The sequence below is a fragment of the Pinus tabuliformis genome, chromosome X (genome assembly GCF_031772625.1).
Source record: "Pinus tabuliformis cultivar Carrire ecotype Pingquan chromosome X, CPIR1, whole genome shotgun sequence".
NCBI classification, from domain to species: domain Eukaryota; kingdom Viridiplantae; phylum Streptophyta; class Pinopsida; order Pinales; family Pinaceae; genus Pinus; species Pinus tabuliformis.
Window position 1 is genome coordinate 1183271801 of NC_142308.1, and position 25764 is coordinate 1183297564.

Consider the following 25764-nt stretch of genomic DNA (forward strand, 5'->3'; position numbering starts at 1 on the left):
AACCATCTGAAGGACAAGCACTATCTGAATACATGGTAAAGGATCTAAGGGCTCAAAAGATTCTTATGGAGTCGGTCAAATCCCCTCATTCCCTATGTAATAGAGCCGGAGACATCAAAAGGGATATATGATAAGCTGGTAGAACTATTCTCTCAAAGTGCGATAAGAAAGATCATATCACTTAGATCTGATATATACAAATTGAAGGTATCAAAAGATGAAGGGATATCTACATGTCTCACAAAAGCATCTCTAATAAGGAATCAACTTCAAGATCTAGAAGAGATGATATCCGATAAAGAAATGATTACTGTTGTTCTAAATGCTTTGATTGATGAACAAGGAAACCTTGTGTTAAAGGCCTATGAAGAAGAGAAAGCTATCCCATTCAATAATTTCTGGTCACTATGCAAGAGTGAAGAAAACAAGTTGAAGGCAAATAGTGATACAAGATCAAATGAGCCATGTCAACATTTGTTGTCATGTCAAGAAGCAAAGGGATATTTGGCAAGTTTGCTCCTTAGAAAAAGAAGAAGATCAATATGTCTTAGATCCAATGCTATGGATGTCAAGGATATGGGCACTACAAGAGAGACTGCCCTAAGTTCAAGAAGGACAACAACAAACAAAGAAGGGAAGAAGCCCATGTCACTAAAGAAGAGGAAGAAGCTGAAAAGAAGAAATTCAAGGAGGAGGAAGTAAAAAAAAATATCTCTACTATTATTGAGATAAGTTTTCTTCACCTAGTTCTTCTCAAGTTTCTATTTTCTAATTATAGAGTATAACTATCATGTTAGGAATCATTAGAAGCATGATAGGAGATGGCATCATAGAAGCATACGATTGAAAGCAAGAGCTTGCGACATCATCATAGAAGAGCATGAAAGATAGCTGAAATAAAAGTCTATGACAGTCACCTATGAAAGGATATTGCTCTTAGTAACCTCATGAGAAACATAAGTGGTACTTATGGAAAAGGAAAAGGTCATCTAGTACAAAGCTCATCATACATCAGTCAAGCATAAACATTTGCTGGATGAGGATACGCAAGATCCATTATTGGAATCTTCAAGGGTTTCATCAAGAATTCCAACTTGTGGGAATTCATGGAAGGATGGTATGATGTCAAAAGAAGTAAAGCAGATCAAGGAGTGGAAGATATTTCAATTAAGGAAGCTGCTAAAGATAATCTAAGATGACATAAAAGAAAACGAGGTATGTATGCTTGCATTTGATAAACTAGAGTCATGTCACATGGTTGCAGGTAACATGGATAAATGCTCTATCTCAAGAGCATGATCAAAAGAAAGGATCTCCTCCTTTGATAGGATACAGGAAGGCATGGGTCACACATTGTCTAGATGAAATCAACATAATATGTCCTCATATGAAATATGAAGTGGTTGACAAAATTGGAGGAACTCTGATTGAAAGTTCCTAGGAAGAAAAATGTGTGAAGAAAGAAGGGAAGAGATCATGAAATATGCAACTATGAAGAAGGCAATCAACATCCAAGGACTGAAATATTTGACTAGGATATCTCCATGAAAGATATGAAGACTCTGATGAAGTCTGAAAAAGAAAGAGACCCTTGACAATATATATCTTTTGGAGATGTGTCAATATGTATGCAGGATGCTGATGCAAATTAAAAGATGTCATGATGAAAGACCATCACAAAGGTAATTTTGATTTAATGTTCATTTCTTATTTTTGAATAATATCTAGATGGGCTTATGCAGGGCTGCCAAGGGAAGAGCTATGAATGTCTTCCACCATTGATGACCATGTAGCTAGATGAAAGATCCTTAAGGAAATATGGCATGAAGAAGGCAACATGGCATGAAGGAAGGCCATATATGAACTGATGTATCACTTTCCGATGAAAGGAATGACGACATGACTAACTCATGAATGAAAGTGATGGATGGTCTGTGCCCTATGTAGAAGTCCCAAAAGATGTAGACTCTACAAAGAAGAAATTCATGACATCAAAGAAAAGAGTTCTACAAGCACATAGTTGTCCCATGATCTCCACCTGAAGAGCTGTTGGAAGTAAGTGTTGATTTTTGTAGCTTGGGAGGTACTCCAAGCCTTGAGGATCGAGGGTTTGGAGGAAGGAGCTCCTCAAGTGGCCTTGTGGGCTTGAAATCCAAGATTGGGGTTTTGCACTCATCGTTGTATGGGCCAAAACCGTGATGAGACTTTGACATGTGATGGAGGGAGATGATAGAGGATGTCAAGACGAATCCAACGCATCGAGAATCATAAAAATCCGAATTGTCAATCTTGAGTTATGAATTTTTGAAGTTAATGTGTGGTTGTGAGGCCTACTAGGACAAGTTGGCCAACATGTTAGAAGTGCCCTTAAGGGATAATGTCACACCCATATGGAGGCTATAAAAAGGAGTGTCGTTGGAGGTCATTTCACATATCCTAAGTGCATTCAATGTCAAGATTAGCTCTGAAATTGGTAGTGAAGTTTGAGGTAGTTAGGGCAGAAAGAGGACGAGCATCTTGAGGGGTATTTTCTCCGAGTTAGGTGCAGATTCATAGTTAGAAAAAGCCGTAGACCTAAGGCAGCCGAAGTGAGGGCTAGAAGGACTGTGTGGGCAACTTTTCTCTTATTATTGGGTGTGTTTTCCTTGCCAGATCATGCCATTGGTTCAGAGGTATGTTTGGGACTAATTTTGTGCATAATTGTGGTATGTTTGTACTTTGTTCTGGGCCGCAGGGATAACTGGAGTTACAACTATGTGTGGAGGTCTGTTAAGAGGGCTGAGAGGCCTAGTGAGGGTCTTTAACCTAGTTGTAGCCTCTAAAGAAGTCAGTGTAGAATAGAGGGTGTAAGTTGGAAAGCAGACTCACTCTCCTTGTTGTAGAAGGCAGACTGCTGTAGGGTGCCTTGTGTAGTATGCCAAGGCCTATAACGGTGTCAAGTAAGGGCTTGAAGGGCAACAAGTCTAGAAGGGCAACACAGTGTTTGGGCAGTGGTTTGGGTTGCTGTTGTGTGCCCTAACTAGTCTTGTGAATGCATAGATCCTAAGGGCAAGGAGCCAACAACGGTTTGTTGTAGATGACTCCTTAGTGATGGCTGATTGCTAGTGGATGGGTCCTAGAAGAGGACAAAGTTGAATCATCCTATGTACAGTCACATCAACAGTCGCATGTATGTGTCAAGAGGAGCAGCATGAGGTTGCAGAGCAGAGGTATGCTAGTCCTCTTGAGTTGATGTGACTTGTAAGTGGATGGTGTCCTTAGAGAGGCATATTTGATGGAGTTTGTTGGCAGCCAAGAAGGGCTTCATAAGTGTTGAGTGTCCCAACTAGGAACAAATGCTACAACAGGTTTGGTCCCTTGTGGTCTGTTGGAGGGTAGCGTGAGAGTGGACCAAGTGTGGACGTGGATTGGGCATTTATGGTTTGTTGGAGCACAGTGTGATAGTGCCCAAGTTGGAGCCCAGTGTGCACCATCTTCATGGACTTAGGTGGTTTCTATAGTGGCAGAAGTTGAGCTCAACGTTTGATCAGCCAGAGGAGCAGTTGAGCTGCCCTAGACTTGTGTGTGGAGAAGGACATCTACAACAGATGATGGGTAGTCCTCCTAGCCCGTGTTCACTGTGGGAGATTGACATCTTGTAGTGATAGGTGGCAACCCTTTGTGCCCTATGTTAGTCTTCATTGGAGCAGTGTAGGAAGACCATAGTGGGTTGAAGTCCTTGAGTAGCTGAGGAGCAACAGTGGGCAGATTGAGAACAACTCGACAAGAGTCTCGATGTGTTGTGACCTTGATGGACTAAGGCACAACTAGTGGGAAGATTGAGATTTGTTCACAAATGGAGTTGTGAACAATTCGACAGCAGATTGGATAGTCGAGGTTCAGTGGCCAGATGGACATGGAGCATTGATAGAGGCAGGAGCTGCAGATCAGGAGGCAAAGGAACAGGCAGGTACATGGTACGATCGAGAGGAGCTAAGAGAGCATGTGACAACCAGATGGTTAGAGTATCTTGTTGAGGGCAGATTGGTTGTCGATGGATTGACACCAAGCCCCAATTTTGTATTCTTGTACTAAGGGATGTATGAGGGCCATTACCCTCGGTACGAGAGTCCTAGACTGTTGTATTATTCAGTTTGATTAACATAACGAAGTTGGGTTGAAAATTGTAAAAAGTTGTTTATATTTTGTGCACTAGTAGATTTACTGCTGTTTATATTTTGTTGTGCACAATGAAGCAACTCAGAGGGAGTTGTGGTCTAGATCATGGAGCAGAGGGTTCAACTGAAGACATGGAGATGTGGTCTTGACTGGCTTGGCAGCGAGATTCGCTGGGAGTTTTGGTGGATTGGTGGAGAGCCTGGTGAACAACAATTTGTTGTAGGGCAGAGTGCTGATCATGGAATTTCGTTGATTTGCCATGGATTGTTAGGACAACTTGAGGATTGCTTTGGCATGGAAGAGATTGGTTTGATCGAGATTGCTTCATGTGATGGACTCCAGATTGGTAGGCTAGAGTCTTCGTTGGATTATGATGTTGCAAATTTGAGACTGGAAGGATTTGCATGAGTGGTATTTGATCTAGGAGGATGAGTGCTCGTAGGACTGAGCCAGTGGTGATCATGTAGGTTTAGAGGGAGTCTAGCCTCATAGGAAGCAACCCTATGGAGGTTTGGGATCTTCAGGTTCAAATGTGATGAGGTAGAGGCACTATTGAGATTACTGGGTTCATTACACTGGGTATGTTGCAGTGATGGTGCCAGATGGGCTAGTGTCACCGATGTTGTTGATGGTTACTTCCTAGTCTTGGAAGTACCTCCCTTGCTAAGAGGGAGTGTTGATTTTTGTAGCTTGGGAGCCTGGAGGTACTCCAAGCCTTGAGGATCGAGGGTTTGGAAGAAGGAGCTCCACAAGTTGCCTTGTGTGCTTGAAATCCAAGCTTGGGGTTTTGCACCTGTCGATGTTTGGGCCGAAACCATGACGAGACTTTGACATGTGATGGATGGAGATGATAGAGGATGTCGAGACGAATCCAACGCATCGAAAGTCATGAAAATCCGAGTTGTCAATCTTGAGTTATGAATTTTTGAAGTTAATGTGTGGTTGTGAGGCCTACTAGGACAAGTTGGCTAGCGTGTTAGAAGTGCCCTTAAGGGATAATGTCACACCCACATGGAGGCTATAAAAAGGAGTGACCTTGGAGGTCATTCCACATATCCTTAAGTGCATTCAACGTCAAGATTAGTTATGAAATTGGCAACAAAGTCTGAGGTTGCTAGGGCAGAAGGAGGACGAGCATCTTGAGGGGTATTTTCTCTGAGTTGGGTGCAGATTGATTATGAGAAAAAGCCGCAGACCTAAGGCAGCTGAAGTGAGGGCTAGAAGGACTGTGTGGGCAACTTTTCTCTTATGATTGGGTGTGTCTTCGTTGCTAGATTAGGCTCTTGGTTCAGAGGTATGTTTGGTACTGATTTTGTGCATAATTGTGGTATGTTTGTACTCTATTCCAGGCTGCAGGGATAACTGGAGGTACAATTGTGTGTGGAGGTCTGTTAAGAGGGCCGAGAGGCCTAGTGAGGGTCTCTAACCTAGTTGCAGCCTCTAAAGAAGTCAGTGCAGAATAGGGGGTGTAACCCTTGGAAAGGAGACTCACTCTCCTTGCTGTAGCAGGCAGATTGTTGTAGGGTGCCTTGTGTAGTAGGCCAATGCCTATAATAGTGTCAAGTAAGGGCTTGAAGGGCAACAATTCTAGAAGGGAAACATAGTGTTTGGATAGTGGTTTGGGGTTGCTGTTGTGTTCCCTAACTAGTCTTGTGAATGCATAGATCCCGAGGGCAAGGAGCCAACAACGGTTTGTTGTAGATGACTCCTTGGTGATGGTTGATTGCTAGTGGATGGGTCCTAGAACAGGACATAGTTGGATCATCCTATGTGCAGTCACAACAACAATTGGATGTATGTGTCAACAGGAGCAACAAGAGGTTGTAGAGCAGAGGTATGCTAGTCCTCTTGAGTTGATGTGACTTGCAAGTGGATGGTGTCCTTGGAGAGGCATATTTGATGGATTCTATTGGTAGCCAAGAAGAAGGGATTCATAGGTGTTGAATGCTCTAACTAGGAGCAGATGCTACAACAGGTTTGGTCACTTGTGGTTTGTTGGAGGGCAGCGAGAGAGTGGACCAAGTGTGGACGTGGATTGGGCATTTATGGTCTACTGGAGGACAGTGTGATAGTGCCCAAGTTGGAGCCCGGTGTGCATCATCTTCATGGACTTAAGTGGTTTCTATAGTGGCAGAAGTTGAGCTCAAAGGTTTGATTAGTCAGAGGAGTAGTTGAGCAACCCTAGACTTGTGTGTGGAGATGGACATCTACAGCAGACAATGGAAATTCCTCCTAGCCCGTGTTCATTGTGGGAGATGGACATCTTGTAGTGATAGGTGGCAACCTTTTGTGCCCTATGTTAGTCTTCATTGGAGCAGTGTAGGAAGACCATAGTGGGCTGAAGTCCCTGAGTAACTGAGGAGCAACAGTGGCAGATTGAGAGTTGTTCACAAACAAAGTTGTGAACAACTCGACAGGAGTCTTGATGTGTTGTGACCTTGATGGACTAAGGCACAACTAGTGAGCAGATTGGATAGTCGAGGTTCAATGGCCAAATGGACTTGGAGCATTAATAAAGGTAGGAGTTGCAGATTGGGAGCCGAAGGACTGGGCAGGTACAGGGTATGACCGAGAGGAGCTGAGAGAGCATGCAATAGGCAGATGGTCAGAGTATCTTGTTGAGGGCAGATTGGTTGTCGATGGATTGACACCAAGCCCCAGTTTTGTATTCTTGTACTAGTGGATGTATGAGGGCCATTATCCCTGGTACGGGAGCCCTAGACTATTGTATTATTCAGTTTGATTAATATAACGAAGTTGGGTTGAAATTTGTAAATTTACTGCACTAGTAGATTTACTGTTGTTTATATTCCACTGTGCCAATTAGTTTTGTTGTGATTCTTGGTTTGGTAGCGTCAGTGATTTAAGATTCTATCCCAGACACCAAGGTCGTGGAAAAACAACTGCAAGTCCCTAGTCAAGAGCGAGCTTGGTCAAGTCCCTGGTTAAGAGGGAGCTTGGGTACATTCCTTCAGTGGAATGGATATGTGCTCCCTAAATTGAGGGAGAGATAGACACATCATTCTTATCTTCACTTGGGAAGACAAGATGGAGGATTGGGTAAACATCTGGCATCCAATACTCTTTGAGGATGAGCTAGGGCATCCAAGATAAGAGTTGTCATAGAAGACTGATATTCTTTGAGGACTAGGAATCCAAGATAAGAATAGTCCTTGTAGAACACACTTTGAGAACCCCGGTAGGGTATGTTCCGAGAGAGACAATGATGGGGTTGTTTATACATCATTGGTCTTGCCAACATTGAGCTCTCATCTTGTGGAGAGATAGAGGTGTTAGTCAAGGCCTTGCTATGTGACAATGCTGGATGATATGATGCTATACAAATGGGTTACCTATCCGACTCTTCTTATGAGAATTCTTCAAATTCAGAATGTCCAAGTACCTTGTATGTGAATACTTCCCTAGTTAAGAGGGAGTGTTGAAAAGTGTAACTAGGTTCGGTCTTCATAATGACATGTGTAATTATGATTTTATGTGATTGATGAAAAGAAGAAAAATAAAAGTATTTTGTAATGCTTGAGTCATGGGTTCCATGCTCAAGGAATTTTATTTTTAGTAGAAGCTCCCAATGAGAGCTATTAGGTTTGGTCATCAAGTCATAATGGCTATTGAGTCAATGTCAGGGAATGAAGACCCATTTGGGCAAATTGTAAAAGAGAAGTCAAACTCTTCAAGACCTTATCACAAGAGACCCCTTGAAGTCGACCTACTAGAACGAATACGATGATTCCAGAAAAGACAAATTGGCCTAGGCACTAGGACAAGTCGACCTATATCCCATGGACAAACCACTATATATAGGCAACTCGGCTTTCATTTGAGGACAAATTTTGGTCAAGCATCCAAGACAAGAAAAGGGAGCACAAATCACAAGAAGAAGCAACCTCACAATCAATGAAGGGAAGGAAAGGGAAAGCGAAGTTTTGTGGGATTGTTTTTGGGCTCAACTTCTCGCACGTGTGGCAAAAACTAGGGTTTTTGCAGTGGTTTCATATTAGTCCTTGTAGCAGTCATCAAAAGGTTTCCAAGTCAGCTTCTTTACAAGCCAAGTTCACCTAAAGAAGTCTCCAAGTATAGTGAAGGAAGGAAAGTATCTCCAAACTCTATATTCCTCCTCCCATGTGCAAAATTGCAAAGGTACGAATTGCAGGTATGTGGAAATAGTTTGAAATTTCAGGGTCGCTGAGAAGTGCAGTGCAAGACGATAGGTTGACTTGTGTTGACTTAGGCAAGAAGGAGAAGAAGGTCTCGTGACTTGGTCTTGGAGAGGCAAATAGGTCAAGGGTCTTGGTATTGGTATTCGTCAATTGAAGTCTCTATAAGAAGAAGAATTCATTTGTGTTTTCCTCTCAAGGTGAAGAGGTTTTGGTCCTAGCTGATCGCCTACATTTTGTATCTCTTTTCTCATTATTGTTTATGCTTTGGTAGCTGTGTGATGAAGAAGAACACTATAATAATCTAACTAAATAGAAGATCCTAATCCAAAGAAGTAAAATGCATTCACAAGCGGTTATCATTATAGAGAAATCTTCTAATACCATTGCCCTGGATTTCTCAACAATTACCACACACATGATAAGGGGAAATCCAATCAACAGAACTCCTTATCAATATCCGAACCATAAGAGCAGACAACTAAGTCAGTCTATATATTTGAGCCATTTAGAACGAAAACAACTGATTTATGTTCCACAAAATACTGAAGTTTGTAGAATCCAGTCCTATGATAACAATTCATTACAAAATTCCAGTGATTGGAAGATTCCATAGAAGGTTAATCTAGGATGGTCCGATCCATTCTCAGTCTGACAATTTTGTATATCACTCAGAGCATCATATCGTTATATCAACGAAGATGAAAGTTCAGAGATGAAAAGACATTCGAATCGGGAAAATAGATCAAACCTTTCATCAGTAAACTTTGGGGACAAAGCTTTTTGAAGAAGAAGGCAATGTTATGAATAAAAATATATATAAAATAATACAAATAATGTAAAACAATAATAATAATAAATATTGATTAATTAGTAACTAGTTAATGAAAAGGTATGTCTCTAAGGACATAACCATTGGTGAAGAGGTACCTGCCTAGGGTATATAAGCAGGCCCTCACCCTCGTTGTAATCATCTCATCAATTATTTTATGTACTATTTAATATACATTACTTGTCCTACAATGGATGTCTTTGTCTTCGACGTATTCTGAAGATTATTATTGCATATACAAACTTTGTTCGTTACAACACACTTTTGTTTTAGTGTAGCAAATGCTCTGATGATGTTTGAATTTCTTCCCTTTCTGTCATTTTATAGGCAGACATGTCTCTTGGGGTTACTCTATACATAAATAAATATAAGGGTATATTGATAGTATAATAAACTATAATATTAATATACCCTACTAATTATCTCTTCGATTGCAATTACAACAAGGCTCCCCTTCCCTTCTAGTCAAATTTAAAATCTATGTCATATATAAATAATACAAAATAAAATGAAAGGAACGAACAGTTGGAGTGCAATTAGAATGTGACAATGATTCCCTTCCAGCCAAATTTATAAACTATACAATATAAATAAAAAAATGAAATGAACGAAGAGAATTATCCCCATTTCAGAGTATCAATTTCTTAACAAAGAATTGTTTATGGTATCTGGAAATTTCTGTGCAATATAAACAATAAAATGAAGTGAACAAAAGTAAAAGTCTGTTTATCTTTAGAGTTCATGTTATTGTATATGAAAATTTTCAAACGTAGCCCTACAATATATATGAGGTTAAATGTTCGTTAAGATTTGATCTTGATTATAACACATTTCAATTCCGCATGAGTCAATCTTTCTGTAGCCAAGTCAATTACTAATCACATCTAAAGTCATGGTTAGGATGGTTTGGATTTTTCTAGAAACACACACTTCTTTAAAATTAATTTATTAAAATTAAGTAACGCCTACTTCTTTAAAATTAATTTAACGTGTAGTATATTAATATTAATCGTCCTCTTTGGAATATTTGTAAACTATTTTTTAATTGACTATTTTCTTATTATTTGTATATATGCGTATATATTAATAGCATTTAATATAAGTTTATATTAAAATTTAATATTGTAATAAACTATAATATATTATCATATTAATAGTGTATTAATATTAATATTAATAGTATATTAATATTAATTAATATATTAATATAATATATTAATAGTATATAATATTATATTAATATTAGGTTATGGCACAAAGAGGGGAGATGTGTAGGCGTAATGGAAGAAAGTATGTATCATTTTTAAATGTTGGCTTAATATATTTGTAATAATTAAACTAGCCTAGATCCATCTTAACCCCTGGATCTGTCAAGCGCTGAGAGGGATCAAATCACCCAAATTTGAAAGGTATGCCTTCATAATCAAGAGCTAATTGAAAATGGTCATCACTTTTCTTCATAACCAATGCTTTGCCAACTTTTTACTGGTTTCAAGACCTACTAGTATTCTTTCCATCTTGAAGTACTTGGTGTCCCAGAAGAATAAATCAACTTCGTAAAGAGTAATGAGGGAGTTCCCTATTTCTTCAAACACATTCTTTGACCATGACACTAGTGATAACTGTAGTATTTGGACCCATGCTAGTAGAATGTCCATATGGGTCATTCTGGCATCAAAGTTGACTTTCCATTTCCTCATTGAAAGATTTTGGGAGCCCCACATCCATCTTTTTTTAGAACCTTATCTACCTCTTCTGCCAACTTAAAAACCTGCAGCAGCCACCCCTTAGCCAGGGTTGTTATGCGATGTGCATATCCTACCATGATAGCTGTAGTATTTTGACCCATGCTAGTAGAATGTCCATATGGGTCATTCTGGCATCAAAGTTGACTTGCCATTTCCTCATTGAAAGATTTTGGGAGCCCCACATCCATATTTTTTTTAGAACCTTATCTACCTCTTCTGCCAACTTAAAAACCTGCAGCAGCCACCCCTTAGCCAGGGTTGTTATGCGATGTTCATATCCTACCATAGGTTCAAAGTTCAACCCCGTCCAATTCTTTAAGCATTCACAAGACATCTTTTTTTCCGAAAAATGTTCCTACAACTGGCTTCTCTTCCAACTCCAAAACATCTTTTAATCTAGTTTTAAACACAAATTTAGATTTATTGGCTCTGGTGTTTTTTTTATGCATTTTCTTCTTTTTGTTTTATGCTCTCCTTGCATCTAGGGTTGTCCATGGCTCCCGGCTTCCATCGTGGATGAGCTTTTCAGTAGGTTAACGTCTAGATTTTTTCCAATAAACCCAATCTCCTGTCTCTTGGCAGAAAGCCCTGGAGAATACTAAAGATGGTTTTTATAATCATTGTAGTATGCTTGCAGAGGAATAAACATTCTATCTACATCATAATTGCCCATAACGACTCCATCTCTGTTAAGGTTGGAGAAGGCCTGTCTGAGACTGTCCAGGTTGGCCCCTTCGTATGCTGTTGCTGTGATAGCAAATACAACATTAATGCCCTCAAGGAGCACTCTACTGCCCCCTCTCACCTTTGCCTTCGGTTGTGGATCCATTTATATGTCACCACTAGTGGCTAATCCTTGGGCCAATTCGCCTAAGATTGCCAGGGTGTTCTCCCCCAACTAAAGTGACCATTTCACACCTCTCTTTGTCTTAGTTTTGCTAGAATGCTAGGTTGGCCAAATCTTGGGGTAGTCGAGATTGGTTGTCCTTCTGTTGGATCGACTGACTAATCCACTTCTTGATCTTCCATTATTGCCAAACACCGCTCTAGCTCAACCCTTGCCCTTGTCACTTTGACCTAATAGCTTCACTATTAACTACCTGCAAAAACCCTAGCTAAAGAGAGACCCACTTTCACATGTCAATCATCCAACATTCATGAATCATTATCGCGATAATGCCAATGAATGTATCTCGTTTTTACTTGGTTTCCAAGCCTTGTGTTATGCTAGACATTAACATTGCCTCTCATTAAAATTATAGACGTCTTTGCCATGCATGAAGTGTTGAAAATAATACTGAGAGGGGGGGGGTGAATCAGTGTTATCAAATTCTTTTCAATAAATCTTCCAGATTTATACTTTAATTTATTCTTCAGATATTGATCATTAGTTTGTATGTCAGTACCATATAATAATGAGCAAGAACGAAAAACAAATAATCACACCAAAGAACACCAGATATAAGGTGGAAACCCAATGTGGGTGAAAACCACCTGTTGCAATATGTCTCTATCTTCTTTCAATTAGAAACTTCTTTTACAATGATTTTGTACTGGTGCAGTCCTTTACCAGTACGCAGGCTGCAACCTGCAGAGAGCTACAACCCTCTCTCGTTTTCCAGTCTCTCCTGGAAGGGAGCTACAACCCCCTTAGCTCTTCTACTTCTTTAAGGACCACGTTTCATTAATTTTCAGACTGGATCCAAGAAGATCAAATAATCATCAAGTACATGTGAATCAACCAATCTCCTTATACAATCAACCAATGAATCACCCAACTTCTCAGAATGCTGTAAACAGAAAAGTAATACCAGTAATCTAAACCCAGAACTCTGCAGCAATAGATAAAAGGCAGTCAATAATTATTTCAAAAGGGGTCCGCAACTTTACTAATAACAGCCTGCGGATATCCGCAGTTCTTCCGTGCCTAGTCTGCGCCGATCCGCACTGATCCTTCTTGTGCTCTTCGTACCTCCGCACTTAGCCCTTCTGTTGACTGCGTACCTCTGCCCAGATCCGCACCTGCACTGTCTGTCCGACAGCGCACCTCCGCAACTGCACCTTCTGTCGCGCTGCGTACCTCCGCACTTAGCCCTTCTGCTGACTGCGTACCTCTGCCCAGATCGCACCTGCACTGTCTGCCTGACAGCGCACCTCCGCAACTGTACCTTCTGTCGCGCTGCGTACCTCCGCACCTGCTCCTTCTGTCGTGCTGCGTACCTCCGCACTTGCTCCTTCTGTCGCGCTGCGTACCTCCGCACTTCGCATTTTGTCACGCTGCGTACCTCCGCACTGCACCTTCTGCTTCCCTGCGTACCTCCGCACCTGAGCTGTGGATCGCCTGCGGACCTCCAAATAGAGCCAAAATTAACAGTCCTCCAATGTACCACAGATTGTCAGATCCACAGATCTGATCACGCGCCCAAGAGATCACGACCTACCAACAGATCAGCCTTACACTTTACAGATTTCACCTTGATTTAGATCTAGCTTTTTAAACCGATTACCCAAAATTTCAGATCTTAAGATATTCAAATTTCACAAGTGTCTAGCCAAGTGATCTCCTTTCCTTTTTATAGGCAAGCCCTTATTCACACCATGGGACAAAACCATCGAAAACCAATACAAGGGATCCAAACCGGGGTTCAATACTTTAGATCCTATACCACAGACCAAAACCATAGGATCATGATCGACGGGCTAAATACCAAGGGCCAAACATAAGAAACCCCACGTGTGCGCGCTTCTCTGCATTGGAGTGAGTGAACTGGGTCCGCACCTTCTGAACGGAGCACCTGCGGATATGTCCGCACTTCTTGGTCGGCGTACCTGCGGGTCCACAGCTTCTCTTAGGATCACCTGCGGGTATCTCATTTTCTATGATTTTGAGAGCTTGAACAGAGATCTGCCACTTGAGTGAGTTGCCATCAAGTACAACACCTGTGCCATAGCGCCAAACCTGAATCATAATGCCAACAATCTCCCCCTTTGGACTTGATGGCAACCCCAAGATCCTCAAAGTCATTCTCCCCCTTTGACATCAAGGGCAAAGAGTTATGCTCCCCCTGAGAACATGCTGAAGTCTCTGCTTTGCTGATCACGCTCCCCCTGACTATAAACCAGATCTGCAAAAGAAACTTTCTTCAAGAAGAACCATAATCCACCAAACACCATAGACAAGAGAGAGAGAGACATATTAGCAGCAATATTCAGATCAGCATCCATGTTCTCCTTCTGTACTTCCTCCAAGATCTTCTACCATAATGCCAACAATGCATTATTAGAAGAATATATACTCCCCCTGAACCTGTGCCATTCGATCTTCGACCAATCCATAAACCAGCAAATGTATGCGTATACCTCATATGAAACTCGCGTACAACCAACAATCTCTGAAACAGATGAGATTCAACAACAAGATGATGCATCAACAACCCCCAGCTTTTGCCTGAGGTATTCAAAAGTCTCCCTGGGCAATGGTTTGGTGAGTATATCAGCAACTTGTTCCTTAGAAGGAACATACTCCAACTTGACCTTTTGTTCAAACACTTGTTCCCGAAGAAAATGATATTTGATAGGTATATGCTTGGTCTTTGAATGCATGACTGGGTTCTTTGAAATGCTGATAGCACTTGTATTATCACATAGAATGGAGATAGGTGGTGTACAAGTGATTTGAAAATCTTGCAAGGTCTGCATCATCCACAGGAGTTGAGTACAACAAGATGCAGCAGCCACATATTCCGCTTCAGCTGTAGATAAAGCAATCGAACTCTGTTTCTTGCTGAACCAAGATACTAATCTGGAACCCATAAAGAATGCACCACCACTTGTGCTTTTCCAGTCATCCACGCTTCCAGCGCAATTTGCATCTGTATAAGCATGAAGTGTGAGATATGTATCTCTAGGATACCATAAGCCATAGTTTTGAGTTCCTTGAAGATACTTGAAAATTCACTTTACTGCTTGAAGATGAGTTTCCTTTGGATTTCCCTGAAATCTTCCAACTATTCCCACTGCATGCATGATGTCTGGTCGGGTACCTGTCAAATAAAGTAGACTTCCAATCATAGATCTATAGGTTGGCTGATGCACTGCTGCTGATTCATCATTTGCACTGAGGCTGCATCCTGTAACCATGGGGGTACATACTGGTTTTGCATCTTCCATGCCATATTTCTTCAAGATCTGCTTGAGATACTTGGTTTGAGACAAAAAGATACCATCTTCATTTTGTTGGATTTGCAATCCAAGAAAATATGTCAGTTCTCCAAGCAAAGACATTTCGAATTCTTTTTGCATCACCAAGGCAAAGCTTTGACTCATAGCTTCTTCATTGCTGCCAAAGATAATATCATCTACATACACAACAAGTATTAGCAATTTGTCATTTTCAATTTTTATATAAAGATTGCTATCTGCTGATCCTTTTGAAAAACCTTGTTGATGAAAATATTTGTCCAAACGGTAGTACCAAGCCCTTGGAGCCTGTTTAAGACCATAGAGAGCCTTTTTCAGTCTGCATACAAGATTTGGATCATTCCCAAGAATGAAACCATCTGGTTGCTCAATGTATAATACTTCTTCTAAGTCTCCATTCAGAAAGGCTGATCTCACGTCCATTTGAAATACTTTAAACTTCTGAAAGCTTGAGAGAGCAAGGAACATTCGGATGGCCTCAAGTCTTGCAACAGGAGCAAAAGTTTCTTCAAAGTCTATTCCTTCTTGTTGAGCATACCCTTTACAAACAAGTATGGCCTTGTTTCTAATTACTTCCCCATTTTCATTCAACTTATTTTTGAAGACCCATTTTGTCCCTATGACATTCTTATCTTTTGGTCTAGGAACCAACTCCCAAGTGTTGTTCTTTTCGATCTGCTCAAGTTCTTCATCCATTGCCTTGACCCAACACTCATCTTTGCATGCCTCTCTTACATTTTGTGGTTCAGTGGAGGAGAGTAATGCCAAATAGCTTGAAGCTTCTGCAATTGTTCTTTTTGTTTGTACGCTTGCCTCCTTTTGCCCTAAGATTTGAGATTTTGGATGATTCTTTTGAACATACCTGGATGGAGTCTTTTCTTCTATCCTTGTCTGTTCCTCTGGTGCCTCTTGAGGTTCTTCTTCATCTTCAGTCTAATTTGGAGGGTAGTCTTCATCCTCTTCGATATTTTCATAATTTACTTGCCTAGGAATGTTTCCTTTCTCATCAACCACCCCATCAATGCTGTCAACAATTCTTCCAAGTCTTTTATTGTAACACTTATATGCTTTGCTGTGGGGAGAATAACCAAGGAGAATGCCTTCATCTGCTCTAGGTTCAAGTTTGCCAAGCTGTTCATCATTATTCTTAATATAGCATTTGCTTCCAAAAATTTTGAAATGCTTTACCGAAGGAGTCTCACCATACCAGAGCTCATGAGGAGTTTGAGTGCTGTTCACTCGGACATTTGTTTTGTTGAGAATAACAACCGCAGCAAATGCAGCTTCACCCCAGAAGGTTGCGGGAGTTCCAGACTCATCAAGCATAGCATGAGCCATTTGTTGGACCGTTCTGTTCATCCTTTCCACCACTCCATTTTGCTGAGGAGTCCTAGCTGTAGAGAATTCCCTTCTTATTCCATGTTCTTCACAGAAATCGAAAAATTCATTTGAGGTAAACTCCCCACCTCTGTCAGACCTGAGGCACTTAATTTTGTGATCTGATTCATTTTCAGCCAAGGCCTTGAAAGATTTGCATTTTTCGAATGCTTCGTCCTTGTGTTTCATAAGTCCTAACCAAACCATCATGGAGAAGTCGTCAATGAATAATATAAAGTATTCTTCTCCTCGAGGTGACCTTGTCCTAAATGGACCACATACATCTGTATGGACTAGTTCAAGAGGCCTGCTGGCTGAACCTTCCTTCTCAGGGAAGTTGGTTCTGGTTTGCTTACCAAACTGACATGATTTGCATATGGTGTTGTCTGGAATTTTGATATCTGGAAGACCACGAACTGCCTGGTATTTGCATGCTTTCCTTATTTGTGAAAAGCTTAGATGCCCCAACCTCCGGTGCCATAACCAGTGTTCATCATCCTTGCTCAAATAGCATTGTTGTTGTCCTTCTTCAAATATGTATAAGTTATTTGGAGTTCTTCTGCCTTTGATCACTGTTTTTCCTGTATCAAGAGCACGAACACTACATTCATTTGATCAAAATATTACCTCGGTTCCTTGATCGCACATCTGACTGACACTCAGAAGATTATGCTTCAAGCCATCAACATACAAAACATTTCCAGCTTTGACCTTTTCTTTCAACTGAGCAGTGCCTTTTCCTTTTATGACTGCAGGGGTATCATTTCCAAAAGAGACTTTCTTTCCCTTTTCTAAAACACTATATGATTCAAGTTTTTCTTTATCACCTGTCATATGCTTCCAACATCCGCTGTCGATGTACCATTGATTTTCCTGTCCTTCTGCATAAAAAGCTATCCCACATCTTTCTGGTTGTGGTTCCTTCATTCTCCATGTTCTGGCATTTGAGGTTTGTTCCTTCTGAGTTGTCTTCCGAAACCTGCTCCTGCATTCAGACTCTTCATGACCGAAGTTATTACAAATAGAACATTCAATTTCACTTTCAAGGGCGGAAAAGTTGTTACTAGGTCCTCTTCGATATTCCAGACATGCTTCTTTGTTTTTGAGCTTCTCTAGTCATGATTGTCTTATAGGCAACACATTGAGCTGCTTTGTGACCAAAGTTATGGCAAGAGAAACATTGGCCATTGAAGAAACTTCTGCGATTATCAAATCTATTATCCAAGCGATTGTAGTTTCTACTGACATCCATTCTTGAGGCAAATTGGGAAGATTTTACCTGTGGCTGGTTGTAGCTTCTGTTTGTCCTTAAAGTAGCTTGCCCCGATTTTCTTGATAGTCTTTGTTCGTTCTTGAGGTAAACTGTCCCTGATTTACCTGATGATTTCTATTAGGCCTTTGCTCGCTCCTCCTTGCTGGATCAAGATAAATTTTGGAGGTGGATGCTTGAGATGCTTCTCCATTATATCCCAGCCCTGTCTTGATTAGTGGAGAACGCTGCACATTGATAATCTCATCCAGAGTTTCAGACCCTTTAACAAATTTAAGATTAAGAGCTTTTGTTTTCTCAATCTCTTTTCTAATACCAACAATTTCACATTCCAATTTTTCAAGATGTTTTTTTTCAGCCAGTTGACATTGCAGAGAATCAATAATCACATTTTTCTCTTCTAAGAAAATTTTGAGATTAGAAATCTCTTCATAAATACCTTCTTCATCTATAGCATCTATGTAATCATCATCTTCAAAAGCCATTAAAAGTTTATAATTATTACCTCGTTCATCTTAGTCACTATTTGAAAGTCCATCACTATCTTCATGAGTGTAATAGCTTTTCTTATTTGCATTCTGTTTCTTGTTCCATCTAACAGGTTCCTTCCCCTTGTCAATCTTATCCTTATGAGGACATTTGGTAGCATAGTGACCGACTCTTCCACAAGCAAAGCATTTGAAGGGTAACTTACTTCGGAATCGGCCAGCACCCTGTTGAAGGTTTTTGACAAAATTTGATTCTTCTTCTTCTTCTGACACGTGTCCTGACTCATAGTAATCTCCTTTGCCGGAAGCCTTGAAGGCAACTTCTCTCCTGTTTGATGGTCCTCCTTTCCTCATTTCATAAGCAGTCAGAATTCCGTGCAGCTGTGACATGGTAAGGTTTCGTAGATTCTCCTTTTCTTCTATTGCAGAAACTTTAGATTCAAACCTAGGGGACAAAGATCTTAGAACCTTTTCAACCACAACAACCTCTTTTATTTCTTCACCCAAATTTTTCATACAATTAACAATCTCATCTACACGAAGGAAATAGTTAGCCACACTTTCATCATTGTACATTCTGAGATTTTCTTACTGAATTCTGAGGGTTTGAAGTTTGGCTCGTTTTCCCTGATCATCTCCTTCATAGCTTAGAACAATCTTGTCCCATATTTCTTTTGCGGATTTATACTGCATAACTTTGACAAATTCTAATTGAGATAGACATCCTAATAGAGTATTGCCTGCCTTTGCATTTGTTTCATATTTCTTCTTCTCATCCGGATCTGTAGGAGTTGCTGAAGGAAAAGTATACCTTGTATCTATGATATCCCAGACTTTTGTACCCAGAGATTGAAGATAGGCAGTAACTCTTACCTTCCAATATACAAAGTTTGTCCCATCAAAAATCGGTGGCCTAATTGATGCTTCCCTCTCGTAGTTGCTCATGATGATAGATCTTCTTTCAAGCGATCAAGCTTCTTCAGAAGGACCTGCTTTGATACCAATTGTTGAAAATAATACTGAGAGGGGGGGGTGAATCAGTATTATCAAATTCTTTTCAATAAATCTTCCAGATTTATACTTTAATTTATTCTTCAGATATTGATCATTAGTTTGTATGTCAGTACCATATAATAACGAGCAAGAACGAAAAACAGATAATCACACCAAAGAACACCAGATATAAGGTGGAAACCCAATGTGGGTGAAAACCACCTGCTGCAATATGTCTCTATCTTCTTTCAATTAGAAACTTCTTTTACAATGATTTTGTACTGGTGCAGCCCTTTACCAGTACGCAGGCTGCAACCTGCAGAGAGCTACAACCCTCTCTCGTTTTCCAGTCTCTCTTGGAAGGGAGCTACAACCCCCTTAGCTCTTCTACTTCTTTAAGGACCACGTTTCATTAATTTTCAGACTGGATCCAAGAAGATCAAATAATCATCAAGTACATGTGAATCAACCAATCTCCTTATACGATCAACCAATGAATCACCCAACTTCTCAGAATGCTGTAAACAGAAAAGTAATACCAGTAATCTAAACTCAGAACTCTGCAGCAATAGATTAAAGGCAGTCAATAATTATTTCAAAAGGGGTCCACAACTTTACTAATAATAGCTTGCGGATATCCGCAGTTCTTCCGTGCCTAGTTTGCGCTGATCCGCACTGATCCTTCTTGTGCTCTTCGTACCTCCGCACTTAGCCCTTCTGTTGACTGCATACCTCTGCCCAGATCCGCACCTGCACTGTCTGTCCGACAACGCACCTCCGCAACTGCACCTTCTGTCGCGCTACGTACCTCCGCACTTAGCCCTTCTGCTGACTGCGTACCTCTGCCCAGATTGCACCTGCACTTTCTGCCCGACAGCGCACCTCCGCAACTGTACCTTCTGTCGCGCTGCGTACCTCCGCACCTGCTCCTTCTGTCGCGTTGCGTACCTCCGCACTTCGCGTTTTGTCACGCTGCGTACCTCCGCACTGCACCTTCTGCTTCCCTGCGTACCTCCGCACCTGAGCTGTGGATCGCCTGCGGACCTCCAAATCAGTGTTTTTAAAACCGGAACCGGTGATCGGACCGGTCCACCTAATGAACCGGTTTACCGACCGGAACCGGTCTAACCGGGACTGGTTTGGTCTAAACGAACCGGTTTTTAAAAAATACATTAAATAATTAATTTTTAATGAAACAAAACTATTTTTAAGATGTAAAACCATGATTCCAAGCCAATAGAGACAAAATATGCAAAGTTTGCTCATTTATATACCAACAGCTCAACTATAACTCTGCTACAACAACATCAAGCATGAAACCCTAGCACCTCAATAGTTCTGCTGAAGGTACATATCATCATGTGCACTAAGCCAAACAAACACACACTGGAGACTGATACAGACCATCAACAAACTCTGTCTTTTCCCAACAATTGTATGTCACTGTCAAAACTTAGTTGCAGGCCTCAGCTGCACTTTGTCCAACCACACGATCAACCCAGCTTAGCAGTCTTAGTCGTATCTTGCAACTTTGATCAATGAGATGATATTTCCATTGCCATAGACTTCAAATCTGATCAACATATGAAAACCCTAGTAGATTCTTGACAGTGATTAGGTATTCAACAATAAGAAACTTCTACTCATTAATAACATCAAGCAGTGTAACAACTAGCCCATCAATTCAACATCATCATTAGAATCTAACGAGCATATTCTGTCTTAACAAGCTTGCCAATAAACTCAATAATACATGTCACTGTGATCATCTTAGCTAACATCCATAAATGGCTGGCACAGTAATATGGCATCAATGAAGGTTAATACACAAACCCTTGCAATATTAGAAACTTTGCATACTTAGTCATGTTAACTACCAGCCAAGGATCATAGATAGAAAATTAGCTTGATGTTTAGACTCAGACCATTGCTGGAATCATAGATGTTACTGATGAAAGTATCCTGAAGATATCAATCAATATTGATTATCAATGCTGATACATATGCCCTTCTACTTCACTCCTAGAGGTGAATCTGATCAAGGAACTTGTCCTACAGTGACCAACTATTTATATCACAGATCTGAAGGGAATTTGCTGCAGCTTTTTGGTCACAAGTTTGGGCTTGTCAAAACATCCAGAGGATTCATCAATGTTGCACTTCATGACCTCACCCACAAGTACAATTTCAATATGATTTTTAAATGATCTCAGGAGTATTGTACCTCAAACTTCAAGGATCACAAATTCTTCTTCAATGATGCCACGGAATTTTGCTTCAGTTTAGTTTCTAGAAAGGACTGAATATGTCTAACAAGGACAATCCACCACAATGTACTGTTGTTCCTTGCAAAAATTAACCATTGTTTGATCTTGATTCACTGCAAACATTTCAGAGAATTTGCAATTGGTGTGGAGGCTTGAAGTGAGCTTGATCTAGGTCTGATCACAAGCTTCTGAGAAGTGGGCACCTTTCTCAAGGAGCTAGTAGTTATTTTAGCAAGAAGAAGAGATGGTTTTACTCTTTGTTTTCCCATAGTAGAAACCACCTGCAAGCATTTCCATATGTTGGAGACATAAGAAACAATGCTGTCCATAAACCGGCCGGTTTAGGACGGAACCGGCCGGTTTGCTACAAACCGGCCGGTTTTGACCGGTTAGGCCCTGTTTTTGGGCACATAAGGTAATAAACCGGGTTTGTTAGGCTGGTTCGGACCGGCCAGGCCTCCAACCGGCCGGTTAGACCGGTTACCGGTTTTTGTGGCCGGTTTTTAAAACTATGCTCCAAATAGAGCCAAAATTAACAGTCCTCCAATGTACCATAGATTGTCAGATCCACAGATTTGATCACGTGCCCAAGAGATCACGACCTACGAACAGATCAGCCTTACACTTTACAGATTTCACCTTAATTTAGATCTAGCTTTTTAAACCAATTACCCAAAATTTCAGATCTTAAGATATTCAAATTCCACAAGTGTCTAACCAAGTGATCTCCTTTCCTTTTTATAGGCAAGCCCTTATTCACACCATGGGACAAAACCATCGAAAACCAATACAAGGGATCCAAACCGGGGTTCAATACTTTAGATCCTATACCACGGACCAAAACCATAGGATCATGATCGACGGGCCAAATACCAAGGGCCAAACATAAGAAACCCCACGTGTGCGCGCTTCTCTGCATTGGAGTGAGTGAACTGGGGTCCGCACCTTCTGAATGGAGCACCTGCGGATATGTCCGCACTTCTTGGTCGGCGTACCTGCGGGTCCGCAGCTTCTCTTAGGATCACCTGCGGGTATCTCATTTCCTATGATTTTGAGAGCCTGAACAGAGATCTGCCACTTGAGTGAGTTGCCATCAAGTACAACACCTGTGCCATAGCGCCAAACCTGAATCATAATGCCAACATGAAGTCCAAGCATGTAATTTACAATGGTGACATTAAATGTTCACCTTTCATTGAGGGTATACACGACCCAATTTTAGATAATTGCTTAGATCAGTCAGTGGGCTCACATTCTCAACTCACAATCTGGACACACCTAGGAATCACAGAACCATAGAACTGTAAAGATTAAACTTGAAACATGTTGAAACATGTCAGAAGGAAATTGTTTGAGACGGTGAACTGATGAAGCTCATTATGGTCTATGGTGGGATATGGAGAGGGTTTCAACAGGTCTCTTGGTCGTCACATGTTCATGTCCGAAAACCCATTTCTGGATCAGAACATGTCATCACCATTAAGATTTTACCTTTTAGTTGGCTTTTTATCTATCATAGAGTGATGATGGTATTAAGAGTTAGAGCAGTGTATATACCAACTCTATCCAGTGATGACTCATAGCAGGCCCAAATTACAAGAGGATAGTTTGCATAAAATCCTTCAACAATTTGAGAATCTTAGCGAAGGAGTATTTTTATGCCTGTGTTAGGTCAACAATTCATCTAATTTTTGGAGTGTGATTGTTTATCAATTTGCAGCATTTGTAGAACCTTCTACAAAGCTTATAAATTTTTTGTATGGTGGAAGGGGGCTGCATCCATAATATTAGCATTCAATGTTAGGTGCAGCTGGGGCAAACAATAGTAAAATTCTGACCATGTGCTCACAAATCCGTGGACTTCACCATAAAGTCGACGAAGATCTCCTCATGTGTGTTGTAAATCAAGATAGAAGACAGAACATGGTAAGAGTATCTTGAAACAATAGTGCTTGCAAATTCTTTGCACATTGCTGTATGCATGCTTTAAGATTACACCGAATTCCTTTCATGCTTTAACATAATTGTATTTGCTTTATAATGCAATTCATCTATAACTTCTCCATTCACCTGCAAAAACCCTATTTCACTTGTGGCTTCGTCATTTCATTCCTAAGAGAAATGCTTTTACCTCACTTGAAATCTCCCCACTCCACTTTTCCGTTATATTTCATTTCCTTCCAAATTATTACTTAAAAACATGATAATTTCCTTAGTTTAGTCCCGAGTCATGGAATTTTTGTGTTCTATAATATTGAATTTCAGCACAGTTATTTTTAACTATTATTCCAAGTAGATGGGAGTTCACCAATGAGCATTTCTGAAGAGGAGAAAAGAAATTGCTCTGCAATATTAAAAAGAGGAAGAATTCACAAGACAATTCCACTATGACTAATGGACCTGCATCTCTGTCCATTACTCTTCCACACTACTTTCCACTCCCACTGAAGCCAATGGATTTATGGAGGGAAAAGAGTAGCTGAAACAAACAAAATATAACAAGGCATTTCAGTTTTCAAATGCAGTAGTTGCTTGAAACAATGACATATAACAATGAAGGAAACCTGCATTGTTCAAGTTTGCAATTTTTTTGAAAAAGTTAACACGTGGGTTGAATTTGGATGAATTGGCATGGGAGGCATGACATGGTCATCCATGGCATTACTCTTATAGATGGGATTCTCTCGTACTTAATATCCCTGTGCCATGACAATGGAGTGAGTACCAGCTTGTAGGCTGTAGACATTACACAGATGGTGGCAGATGGAAGGGATGACCCAACAATCTTGTGAAACACTACAATGTAGCATGTTAACGACAGGTTGGCTGGAGGGTCATCAAAAGGGAAGGTTCACTGAAACGAGTCAATGGCAGTGGGTGGTCCTTCTCCATGAAGTAATGAATTCTGTTAAATTGCTGTACTGCATATAAATATATTCTATATGGAGTAAGTTGTTGTGATTCTGCATGAATTGATAATGACCATGACAATTTTTTCTTTCTTTGTTTGTGTCTTTTTTTTCTCTTTTTGTAAAAAATCATTTGTGCTCCTTTGACATTTACTATTGCACCAGAAATCTTTCCTGATGACAATTATAGCATAAAAGTTTGTCTGATGTATTATATGTGTTTCTGAACTGGCATTGCAATTATAACATCTACACGTTGCTCTCCTGCTTTTTCAGTGACTCATTTCATAATAGAAGTTGCACCATGCAAGGTGAACTGCAAATAATATTATTGTTGATGGCATGGACATTATAAATTCACGTTTTCTCTTTCTTTTTTTGGTGTCCTTTAAGTTGTGAATTTTCTTGTTGCATATGTAGTTTCATGGATATTATTTATTGATTGGATTTTATCATGGAATCTGCATTTTGCAGGGCAATTTCTGCTGTTGTTTAGTGCAAGAAAAATCTGAGAATGACGGTTCTTATATACTTTAAAGTTTACCAGTAAAAATTGTCTTCTCGTAGGATTTGGTGAGGGCAGATGCAGTTTGTGAATACAGTATCAATGAAAGGAAATTCTGCTTCTGGAGTTTGCCTTAGCAGCAATAAATTGAAAACTTAAGTTTCTTCTTTGTACGCTTCAGCCATACATATATATTTCTAGCTGCCAACTGAGATTTTTGCAGGGCAGTGACTGAATATTGTCTGGCATAGGAATTGCCCATTTCTGTGTTCCATGATTATAGCGGGGGCTTTGGAGATTATCTTGTCTTTTTATCTTTCTAGGCAATGAAAGGCCAGGATCTGATAAACACTATCATTCCGGACGAGGTCCTGATCAAGGTGTTCAGACATTTAGATGGACAGAAGTCAGATAGGGATTCTTGTGCTCTTGTCTGCAAGAGATGGTATCGGCTGGAAAGTGCAAGCAGGCACACAATTCGAATAGGGGCCTCAGACAGTCCTGATGGATGCATAGGCCTGCTAGTCCAGCGCTTTAGTGATCTACGTTGTGTGTACATGGATGAAAGGCTGCCAGTGTCCCTAAAGCAAAATTTACGTTTTCACCTTGGAACTGGACTAGTGGGTAATCTTTCTTGTAATTGCAAGATGCTAACTTCATATTCAGTGACTTTTCACCATACTATTTCTAGCACTGATTGGTGTCTGTATCAATAGAGCAGTCACAGTATACATTGCAAAACCTTGTTGATTTTCCAAATGTTTTAATTTGATCAATATAAATTAGACATTTATTTGGATAACCACTAGCATGAGCTTTGCTTTTGTAAGTTTTGCAGATGT

The 25764-nt window shown here is 40.4% G+C and overlaps 1 protein-coding gene across 3 annotated transcripts in view; it reads left to right on the forward strand.

Annotated features, from left to right (window-relative positions):
- LOC149144169 (F-box/RNI-like superfamily protein) overlaps positions 1-25764 on the forward strand; it is a 334943-nt gene that overhangs the window by 39072 nt on the left and 270107 nt on the right. The window contains exons 1-2 of one of the 3 annotated variants that reach the window (XM_089450094.1): positions 24699-24728; positions 24892-25542. The exons of 1 other annotated variant lie outside the window; for it this stretch is intronic. In XM_089450094.1, coding sequence (XP_089306220.1) covers positions 25249-25542 — 294 coding nt within the window. In that variant the 5' untranslated portion in view covers positions 24699-24728; positions 24892-25248. Of the gene's footprint in view, positions 1-24698; positions 24729-24891; positions 25543-25764 lie in introns of those variants that run through there. One more of the 3 variants, XM_089450093.1, reaches the window with a different exon arrangement.